The 11,613-nt window shown below is 48.3% G+C and overlaps 1 protein-coding gene across 1 annotated transcript in view; it reads right to left on the bottom strand.

The window, feature by feature from the left end:
* The window catches only part of She (Src homology 2 domain containing E), a gene marked incomplete at its 5' end in the record, with an annotated part of 21,711 nt that extends 10,098 nt beyond the window's left edge, over nt 1–11,613 (bottom strand). The window contains 2 exon segments of the mRNA XM_005411520.2: nt 8,540–8,666; nt 11,051–11,613. Of these exon segments, the coding sequence (XP_005411577.1) occupies nt 8,540–8,666; nt 11,051–11,593 (670 nt within the window).

Consider the following 11,613-nt stretch of genomic DNA (forward strand, 5'->3'; position numbering starts at 1 on the left):
ATTGGTGGACTGTAGGTGGCAGTGGTGCGGGTACATGTCAAGCAGTTATGCACATCAGACAGTTGTTAATACTGTGAAAATGAAAGCAATTGTTTAAGAAAACAAGGGTGGACCAAAAAGGAGAGAGGATCAGAGGCTCAGAACCAAGGGTCACCCTGCAGCAGTGAGAATGGCATGCGGCTGGTGTGAAACACAGTGGGCTAGAAATTGTCCCTCCTCGACACCCAGGCCATACACACAATTATACCACTCACAACCAAAAACAGCAGAAGTCTAGACTTTTCCTTTACTACATTAATTGCGGTGAGCCATTCATATTATTCTATGCTGTCCGGAATTCTCTTTGAAAATGAGATTGTCTCTGCAATGTGTCCACAGTGACTGTGTTTGAGGGTACGTATGGACGCCGTGTGCTCTAGGTAGGACTTTGTCAGCTCAGGGTGGCAGCAGCCAGACAGGAAGGAGCAGCAGGAGTGGTGGGGTGGCTGGAAGAGGGTCAGAAGAACCGGGCTGTGGGAGCTCAGGACAGAAGGACTCACACGCTGTAACTCAGCTCAGCTTGGTGAAGCTCCCTGGAGAAGATCCCTTGACTCAGTATCATTGTCTGTCTGTCTGTCTCTCTTTGGTTTTTTGTTCTTGTCACTGGTTTTTGGAGACAGGGCCTCACTATGTAGTTCAGGCTGGTCTTGAACTCACTATGTAGCCCAGGCCAGCCTCAAACTTGTGGTAATCCTCCCCCCTCAGTGCTAGGATTACAAGTGTGCTCCACCACTCCCAGCTCAAGACAACAAATGAGCAGAGAGTTATTTAAACAGGGGTGATGGCGCACACCTGTAATCCCAGCATTCGGGAGGCTGAGGCAGGAGGATCACCACGAGTTCAAGGCTAGCCTGGGCTACATAGTTATATACTGTCCCTAATGATCCTAATAAGTACCTAAGCCTGAGGACCACTCCTATGCTTCCTGGTCCCTGAAATCCTGCTCACTTCCTCCTGCTTTCCAGGCTAATCTCCCTAGCTCCTCCTGTCCCCAGGAGGAGGACACTGCCCGTGTTGCTCCTCTTCATCAGAACAAGATGCTGCTAATGTGACTTGGCAGGACCATTCCCTACCCGACCCCAGGGCAGGCCGGACCGGCTGCCCAAGGCCAGAGCTGCATCTCCTGTCTCAGCCTCTTGACTTTCAGTCTCACAGCTTTTTCTCTTCACTGCCTGTTCGAGATGGAGCTAGGAAAACAAGAAACAAAAGCCAGCTCTGTTCTTGGTTCACTTAAGATAAGGCTGGCATTTTTGAAAAAGACGTTTTCTAAAGAACTAAAAAAAGGAAACAGAAAAACACAAAGGAAGTCAGAGGATGAATTTAGCATTTTTAGGTTTCTAATCAGAACTTGTTTACCCTCAGTTTGGGCTGCAGCACCGGCTGCTGAAAGTCTTCCCCAAGGTCCTGGTTCAGTTCTGCTCGAGGTGAACTAAAAGGAGAAGCAGTCGAAGTCGATCCCAAGGTAAGACACAAGGAGTCTGCACACCTGTAATCCCAGCACACTGGGAGGCTGAGGCAGGAGGTCCCAAGTTCAAATCAAGCCTGGGCAATTTAAGGACACTGTGAGACCCTGCTTCAAGATAAATCAAAAGGGCTGAGGTTGGAGCTTAGCTTGAAGGCCCTGGATTCATCACCAATACTGCCTTAAACTAAAACAAAGACACCTCCCTGCCTGGCAAGTGCAAGGTCCTGAGTTCGAGTCCTGGTTCCAAATAAATAAATAAATAAAAGAAAAAAGAAAAAAAGATACAAGAAGTCCTGCTCATGAGGAGCGTTCAGTAAGTTTGCATTCCAACAAGGCACAGTGGTTAGAACCCTGAATTCTTGTTCCGTGTGTGTTTGGATTTTCCCTTTTGCAGGACGTCTGGGGTCCTTCCTTGTAGATGCCCGAGCAGACAGATGGACGGATGGGAGAGACCCTGGGAAGCGTGGGCTGAGAATGCACCCACCTTTCCTGGGCAGGGCTGGGTGAAATCGGCCAGGTACAGCGCTTAACTGGGGGTTGGGGCTGGGACAACCCTCTCCCCCGGGAGCGGCCAACCTTGCAGTCCCGCCAACACCTGGCTGCCCCCAACCTGAGGCGCCATAGAAACAGAAACAATCGCGGGGCTGCCAGCCGACCCTTCCTGCAGGAGAACAGCCCCTGACGTGCGGAGCTGGCTCCGAGAGGAAACGGGCCTGAGAAGGAGGAAACGGGACAGGAAGCTACACCCTGGCTGCGATAGAGGCCCTGCACCGTGCCGGACAACAGCGCCGGGGCAGGATGCGGATAAACACCCCTGTGCGGGAGGCCGGGAGGCCCGGAGGCCAGGAGCCCGCACCGGGCAAATGGCACAGGTGCTGGGGCAAGTGGCACAGGCTGGCGAGAAACCTGCCGGGGCCCAGCAATTTCCCCTGCATCCCCGGCTCTCCCTACATGTGATTAATGATGCCCCTCGCTTTTAAAAACATGACAACGACTTTCACTGAATTAACGGCAGCAGGCAGTTTGTATCACTGTACAGGGTCCAGAATTCTCTGAAAATGGGATTCTGTCTAAAGTGTCTAAGTAACAACTGTATTTGTTGGGCATACAGCTATTAGGCATCTCACAGAAGCTGTGTCACATTGACAGAAGAGTGAGCCCATTTCACAGGTGAATAAGCTGAGGCCACAGTCATGATACCCTTAGTGGCAAACCATTTATTATAGACTCCAGGGCAGGTTCATTTACACTCAAAAAATCTCATGTAAAATGTTAATTACAAGCAGGGTGTGGCAGCACTTGGGAGGCTGAGGCAGGAGGCTCGCCATGAGTTCGAGGTCAGCCTGGGCTACATATAGAAGACAGCATGCATTGTTTAGCAAGACTCTAGCTCAAAAAACAGAACAGAAAAAAAAAAACAGAAAAAGCCCCCCCGCCCAACTGGGTATGGTATACACTTTCAATCCCAACACCTGGAGGCCGAGGCAGGCGGATTATAAATTCATGGCCAGCCTGTCTCAAAACACCCAGCCAAGAAAATGAAGTTTATTACAGTTCTAAATAATGTACCTTCCCCTTATTCCCCTTCATGCTTCTACCACAGGAGCCTCATAACATTCTATTTTCCCTTTGGAATCAGAAACAGGGCTCTTAGGTAAAATTTTGACTCACATCTTTTATGACTGTTACGCTTTTTTTTTTGTCTTTTTAAGACAGGGTCTTACTATGCAGTTTAGGGTCTCGCTATGAACTCACTTTGTAGCCCAGGCAGGCCTCAAACTCACAGAAATTGTCCTGCCTCAGCCTCTTGAGCTCTGGGATTACAGGTGTGTGCCACTTTGCCCAGGCAAATGTTAAGCTTTTGATTTGAAACGACTTTCACATGTTCTTATCAAATAAATCTAACTATGTGAACAAAAGCAGGTATAATTCAGAAATCGGAGAGTGTAACAAGGAAAACAGAGATAAATACCAAAGTCTAGGCTGGGGGTGCAGCTCAGAGGTAGAGCACTTGCCTAGCACGTGTGAGGCCTTGGGTTCCCAGCACCATGCACACAATAATAACAAAAACCTCATCAAACCATTTGGAGGCAAAAATAAAATTTTTAAACATAAGATTTGACTGGAACTCAATAGCCAGACCTCAGGTTGCTGAGTGACCTGCTATTTCCCCTCTCAGCTAGGTAACTTGGATGTTTTTTCCTCTTTCTGAACACAGGCCTCCTGAATTGGTTAAGAGAAACTAACGTGAAAGGGCTGCCATAGGACTCAATGAGATCAACTTGACAAGGCTGGCACTCGGTAAGCCAATGGTGGCGAACCTATGGCACGTGTGATGCAGGGGGCTGTTTGTATCACTGGAAGCTCTCAAAGGTTCGCCATCACCGTATAATAAGCCCTGACTGGTAGCTGTCCGGGATTAAGTACTCAAAGAGTTCTCATGCTAACTGATGGCTTGTAGGAAACTTCTAAAAACCCATCCACCAATGCTACTTTCAATTTTGTGGCTAAAATATGTAATGCTAAATTATTTCTGCAAAGTAGTAGAGTATTTCTGCAAATGCCTGAGCTAAAATATATGCCTTCCGTGCACAAGGCCCACTGCCACCCCCCAAATAAAAAAAAAAACTTTAAAAACCCCTGCTAATTTAGTAGAAAACAAGAGGTTTATGTTAATATCGCCTGTATTCACAATCCTGCTCTTTCATGAACAATCCTAAATAAATTGCAGTGAGATTTATTCATAAATTATTTTCTTTTATGGGGTGGGGGTGCTGGAGAGCAAACCCAGGGCCTCATGCATACAAGACAAAGGCTCCACCGCCACACTGCGCTTCGGTCCTATTTATAACTTCTCAACTTCTGCAAGTTAAGGGCAAGGCTTTGGCGGACTCTAGGGAGCCTGAGTCCCAGGGAATTGGCCACAGAAAAGCTGAGCCTCAGCTTCTGTTTCTTTGCTCCCTGACAAAGGCAGGTGTTTCTCTGCTTCGCGGCACCTTCACACTTTTCGGCGACCTCTTCTCTCTCCTTTTTCTGGGGCCAGCGTTTTGCTATGCAGCCCAGGCTGGCCTCTGCCTTGTGTCTTCTGGCTCAGCCTCCCCAATGCTGAGATTACAGGTGTGTGCAGCCACACCTGGTTTCAGGGCACTCTTTTCTTCTCCCTATTTCAGCCACGGTTGTGTGGTCCAAGAGTGGGGTCACAGAGGCCTGGCTTTCTCTCTGGCTGTCTATCCAGCACAGGGCCTGCTACACGCACACGTGTGCGTTACAGAACAGCATCACAACCGGATCTGTATGCCCAAGATGCAGGTTACACTGGGCGTACTCTGCTCACTTCCCACGTAGGAAAAAGGCAACATCGAAGCGGGCAGCAGACCGCACCGTTCTACCCGAAACGCTGTGTTCTAACACCCTCTGCACACCCTGCAGAGAAGCCTGAACCAGCTGAAAAGCCCCATTGTTCTCAAGGAATATGAGAAATTTCTGGGGCTGGCAGAGTGCTCATCTAGCTTGTGTGAAGCCCTGGGTTTTATCCTTAGCACTAAGATAGAGAGACAGAGACAGAGAGGCAGGCAGACAGTCAGAGAAGGAAAGGGAGAGGGAGGGGAAGAGAGAAGAAAAACAGAAAATTTCTGAACTTGAATTTGACAAGGAAATACAGAAGGAGAATACTGAATTTTTTAAAAAATAAAAGGTAGATCAGGCACGGTAATGCATGCCTGTTAATCCCAGCACTCAGGAGGCTGAGGCAGGAGGGTCGCTTTGAGTTTGAGGCCAGCCTGGGCTACGTAGTGAGTTCAAGGCTAGCCTGAACTACATAGTGAGACCTTGTCTCATAAAAAAAAAAAGACAAAAAGTAAATAATAAATAAAAAGTAAAAAGTTTAGCTGGGCATAGTGGTGCACACTTGTAATTCCAGCCCTGTGGGAGGCTGAGGTAAGAAGATTTCCAAATTCAAGTCCTGCCTGGGAAATCGAGCAAAACCTTGTCTCAAAATAAAAAATACAAAGTGCCAGGGCTACAGCTCAATGCAAAGGGCTAGCATTTAATTTCCAGACTACCATCCCTAGCAAAAGGTTTAATTTTTTTTTTTTTAAAGCAGCATATCTTTTATTTCCAGTTTCCGATAAACTCACTTCCTGTTATTCTGTCCAGCTGTGTAACCTATGAGCAGACTAAGAATTATGTCCTCTACCTTGATTGAGAAGCTACTTTGTGATATGTATTTTAAACAAGATCTGCTAATATAATTTTTAAGTTAAATGTACTATATACTTCAGATTACTAATTTTTTGTTTGTTTTTTTTGAGACAGGGTCTCACTATGCAGTTCAGGCTGCTTTGAGCTCACTTTGTAGCCCAGGCTGGCCTTGAACCCACAATGATCCTTCTGCCTCAGCCTCCTGAGTGGTGGGATTACAGGCGTGCGCCACCACGCCCGGCTGAGATTACTAATTTAGAAGTAATTTAGATTTTAATAAATTTAAAATTATTTACAAATAGATTATGCTGATTTTATATTCCTAAATAAATTTATTCACCTAAACTGTTTAAAACAGCCCAAAATTTAATAAATACTCGAATACTAGCTATTATATTTATTTTACTTTGACAATTTTTACTTTTTCCCCCCAATTTTGATTTTCTTTTTTTTCTTTTTTTTTTTTTTTTGGTATAGGGAATTGAACTCAGGACCTTGCACTCGCCAGGCAGGCGCTTGTGCCACTGAGCTATATCCCTGGCCCTACTGACTTTCGAACATAACATTCTTAGTGAGTCTAAGCCAAGAGATGCCCTACTTATGGGTCAAGTTTATAGTTCATTTTTTTCAGTCCTGGGGATTAAACCCAGGGTTGCTGCTCTGAGCTACACCCCCAACCCATTTTTAAGTTTTAGAATTTCCACTTATTTTTGTTCTCCTCCCTCTCCCTGATGAGGTCACACTGGTTTTTTTTGAGACAGGGTCTCGCTATGCAGTTCAGGCTGTACTTGAATTCACTATGTAGTCCAGGCTGGCTTTGAACTGATGGCTACCCTCCTGCCTCCGCCTCCTGGGTGTTGGGATAACAGGCTCGTGCCACCACACTTGGCTAAATTTAGTGCTTTTACACTAAATTTATGTGTGTGTCAGGGACCAGGAGGTGCGAGGGGCAAACCACTAAATTTAGAGTGGGAAATCTAGGTTCTGATTCCTGCTCTGTTTCTTAAAAAGTCTGTGAGCACAGCCAGGGCACCATTCCTCTGCTCTTTTGCCATCGGGAGGGGGGGGGCACATAATGCAGTCCCTTTGCTTACAGAGCCCTTGTGAGGATTACTTTAAAAATAAAAATCGGGCTGGGGATTTAGCTCAGCGGCAAAAGCGCCTGCCTGGCAAGCGCAAGGTCGTGAGTTCCGTTCCCGGAACCGGAGAAAAACCAAAAAAAATAAAAATAAAAATAAAAATCTATATTCAGTTTTTAAACACAGAATTTTCCTGATTATCAGTGTGACTCCTCACATGAACAGCTGGTATGATAGTGGTAATCCACTTGTACCAGTTAAAGAGAAGGATAAAAACCAAAGCATGTGCCAGACATGGGGGTGCACAGCTGTGAACACAGCACTCAAGAAGCTGAGGCAGGAGGACTGCCATGAATTTGAGGCCAGCCTGGGCCGCAGAGGAAGACTCATCTGAAAAAAAGCCAAAAAACAAAAAACAAAAAAACTAAAACAGCAACAATCAAAAGAACCAAAAGACAAAGAACCAAAGGACAAAAGACCAGTGAATCAGAATTGAGCATTAATAACTCTTCTTCCTTTTTTTTTTTTTAAGAGAAAATCTTTTTCCTCAATTGTATGTAAAAGAAAATCCTTTCCCCTGTTCCTTTCAAGCCCTGACGTTTTTTAAAATTCTGACTAAGTTCATTTTCACTTCCTTTCATTCACAGATTTCATTCGGGGTCATAGTCCAGTGACCTGCAGGGTCACAGCCTGGCCAGGGTACAGCCCTCCCAAAAGCAGTGCCTTATCTCTGTAAGCAGAGGCAGGAAGCGGAGCTGAGCTTTCCTGTCGGCCTGGCTGGGGGCTGGGCTCAGCCTTTCCAGGGTGCTGCCTGCCGCTGTTCCCCTCCTCTGCAGCCCGAGCCTGAGCTGGTCAGGGTGTTCCAACACCAGAGGCAAAGTCCGGGCCTATGACCAGCCGCTCCTTTCCCAGGCACCAAGCCCACGCAATGAGGCTCCCGGGCCAGCACTCCGAAACGACATTTTCGTTAGGGATCAAAGGAAATTGAGGTGAACCGATAAATCCACCCTAACATCCTCAAAGCCATCTAAATATTTCATTTATATTATTTTGACGAGGTATTATTTACACTAACTTCAGAGACCAGGAGAATAGGAAAGGTCTGGCACCAAAAGTAACAGAAGGATTTGTCCAAACTGGATTATTCTGACTTGGAAAGTTACCAGATTAGTCAAATTTAGTTTTAGGTGGTTTGCCCTGAATGCTGGCTCATGAAAGTGACTGTTAATTATTCCCCAGTAATTAAACATTTTGCTCCAGGGTTGCAGAACCGGAGAAAATCTACAACAGAGGATCACATTCTGTGTGCAACTTTCTACAACTTCAAATCCCTGAAGTATGAATTCTTGGTACCGACTTACGACTCCCACTGTGGATGCCAAAGCTTTTGAATGTGGTCAAGAAATGTATGTAAATAATCCTAACCCCAAAGACCACATTCTGAGCAGATCCTCAGACTCCCGTGTGTCATTTTGCATAGAATCAGAAAAACTTTAAAAATCCCTGCAAATGTGAAAACTCTATGAGACAATAAATCGTAAAGGAAGTCAGACAGCTCAGATTTAGTCTAGACTTCATTTGTGTTTCTCCCAATCAGCAGGATCCAATTAAAATTAAACTGCTTGATGCCTCTGCCCCAAACGTGGCCTGGCTACTGCTCAGCCACACTCCAGGGGGTGCGTGTGTGTATGCGTGTGCACACGTGCGTGTGTGTGTGTGCGAGGGCTCTGTCCCTGGGAAACAGCTGAGTACGAACCTGTTATCATCTGCTGGGCGTCATAGGGCTCCATGTAGCCGTCATTCTCGCCAACTCTCTCTGCATCCCTCTGACCCTTTGTCCGTTTGGCATCGTAAGGGTCGGCATAGTCTTCTAAAATGATGACCTGTCGAAGAGCAAGAGAGGACGGTGAGTGCTGACGATTGTTCCCTACCCCAAGCCACTGAAGTCTGCAGATCTGGACAGTCTGTAATGAGCTCCAGACAGCTTCTGTATTTGATCCTGTGTGTCATTTGGACAAACCTTCTTTTTGCAGGATAACTGATTTGTGACAATTCATTTAAACTCTTTTACATAACCACAGTGGTTTTTTTCTACTTTCTTTTCTCTCCCCAAGTAATAAACACTGGTGGGTTAGAGGATGGCAGGGGTGGGCGGTTGGAAGAGGAAGTTATCTGTGGCTTTGGTGCATAAAAGATGAACTGGTCTACCACACAGCCTGTGCTCGTTTAAGTTCCAATTGACCGGGCAATGCAGTCACAGTGAGTCAGTCAGTTACCTCCCGGCACTGGCTAAGCCCTGTGGGGAGTCCAAACAAACCAAAGGCCTGCTTCCTGTCCTCAAGCAATTCCTAACATCTCAAAGACACAAGCCTCGTAAGGGAGAAATGGGCTAGTGCCGAACAGTATTGTAGAAGTTCTAGGTTCAGTAATTCGTAGGCAAAATGATTCCCTTAGGGGGCTGGGGACTTAGCTCAGCGGCAAAAGCACCTGCCTGGCAAGTGCAAGGTCGTGAGTTCGGTTCCCGGTACCGGAGAAAAAACAAAAAAAAAAAAAAAAATGATTCCCTTAGGCTACAGATCACATTGAGCCTTGTTTTGGGGGTATTTAACCCAGGGTTTGTGCACTGAGCTATATCTTCAGACTTAAACTTTTTTTTTTTTTTTTTTTTTGAGATAGGGTCTCACTAAGTCACTAAGTTGCCCAGACTGGGCTTCAACTTGTGCCTCCCAGAGTCCTGGGATCACAGTCATTCACCACCATACCCCGCTCATACAGTTTTAATGGTATCTGTGTCGGAGAACACCTACCTTGCCAAGGAAGTTATACAACAGTGCTATTCTGTAGCAGCTGGTGACAACACCAAGGATAGAGAACCTTTCTCAGGGAGGAAGTTTAAGGACCTGTTCCATGGTGTGATACTGTGTTCTCCAAGGAAAGTTCACAGAATGGACCTTCGGAGCTGGTAGTAAGAAATTCAGAGAGCAAGAGAAGGGGAGGAGGAGGGTACAGACTGCATGAGAGTCCTCCGCCCCAGAGGAGATGGCCTAAGAAAACTCAGTCACCCACAGGTGATGCCCCTGAAGCCGCGAGGCACCTACTGCAGAGGACGGCGAAGGCTGTGGGCTCTCTCCCTCCCCCTTGACTAGTAAGCATGGGTACCACAGCCGCGAGGCACAGCACACACACAGGGCCTGATGAGCTCGTCCTCAGCTCTACAGTGCAGACGATCTAGTCCAGCAGTCAGGTTGACCACTGAGCCACATACGAGCTGGGTCACACCCGCTCTCCCATGGCTCTCGGCTCCTTGCCTGGCCCGGGGCAGGTGTGCTGGGAATGTGTGTGGGAAGAAGTTCTCTTCTGGAGAAACTTCTGGAGTTGTGAACACAGAAGCCCCATACAGAGGCTACAGGCTAGGAGAGAAAACTGAAGCTCTTGTGACAAGAAGCGAGTGCCTGGACTGGGGTCTGAAATCTCATTTGAGCGCTACCTCTCCCGGATTCACACAGGAGAGAAACAAACCAGACCAAACCGTCCCATCCTTCTAAGGATGCAGAACTCTTGCCCAGGTCCACACTCCTTTACTTGCTTTCCCACATTGGACAGCACCAGGCTCTCCAGGGAGTCAGAAACAGGAGGAGTCAGGAACGGGAAGCACCTTCTGTCCTGATCTGGCATTTCCCTGCGGCCGACTGTAGCCTCCAGGTCCCTCAGTGCCCCTCGCCTCCTAGCCTAGGCAGCTGCTGCATAACAAATGTCCTTGGGATGGGTGGGAGGACAGGCATCTTGGGGGACTGCTGAAACTCTCAGGTCTTTACCAGGTGGAAGCGCTGAGCGGATGGACCCTCTGAGCCACTGGAGAGGGAGGTGGCCAACCCCCTTCCTGAAGCTTTGAAACCCGTACTCACAGGTTAGAGGGTCCCATTCCAACTCTCAAGAAGGACAAGCCACACACAGATCTAGCTTTGCAGATCTCCTGGATGGCAGAATTCAAATAAAACCACATTCATAAGGGGTCACATTAACCAAAGCAGGAAGCGCTTGTTCACTCCTCTAAACTGCTAACAAACCCAGATTTACTAAGTACATTTCTGCAAAGTTCTCCACCCCTAGGATGAGAATTTTTTTCAAGATAAGTCCTTGATTTACAAGGGTCACCGAGTGGTGTTGGGGGAGCGACCTTCCCTTAAGTGTGAAGCAGCCTGGGGTTTAGCAGACACTCAGATGTTCCCTGGCCCGCGGAGGCGGCCCAGGCAGGCTGGAATCTTACCGTGTCCTGCTGCTTCGTGATCTTGCCCTTGTCCGGCTCCGGGCCCAGGGAGGAAGGGGAAGAGGATGCAGAGGAACAGCTGCTGCTACTGCTGCTACTGCTGCTGCTACTGCTGCTGCTGCTGCCGTTGCTGGGGTAGCTGCTCTTGCTGGTCTTCTCCTGGGTGTCCACCTTGATGAGCCTGCTGATGTAGGTGCTGCAGCCGGAGCTCTTGGCCGCGCCCCGGTGGGGCTCTTCCTCCGTGGTCCGAGAGTTCTTGCGGCCCTTACCGGCCGCGGCCTGGATCAGGCCCTGCAGGCTGTCCCGGGAGAGCCGACTGTCCTTGGGGGCAGCGCCGCTGGTCCGGGCGCCCAGCTCCGCCGCCGAGTTCTTGCGGCCCTTGCCCGGGATGGGCCCCGCACCGCCCGCCTCGGGGCTCTTGCGCAGCTTGCCCGCGCCCGCACTGGGCTTCAAGGCGAGCGGGAACTCCTTGAACCACTTGGCCGCCATGGGGGGCGCCCGGCCCGGACCCCGCGAAGCGCCAGGCGTCGGGGGCCACTGCATTCCCCGCGCCCCGCCGGCCG

Source organism: Chinchilla lanigera, unplaced genomic scaffold, assembly GCF_000276665.1.
Source record: "Chinchilla lanigera isolate Chin_1 unplaced genomic scaffold, ChiLan1.0 scaffold00144, whole genome shotgun sequence".
Taxonomy (NCBI): Eukaryota; Metazoa; Chordata; class Mammalia; order Rodentia; family Chinchillidae; genus Chinchilla; species Chinchilla lanigera.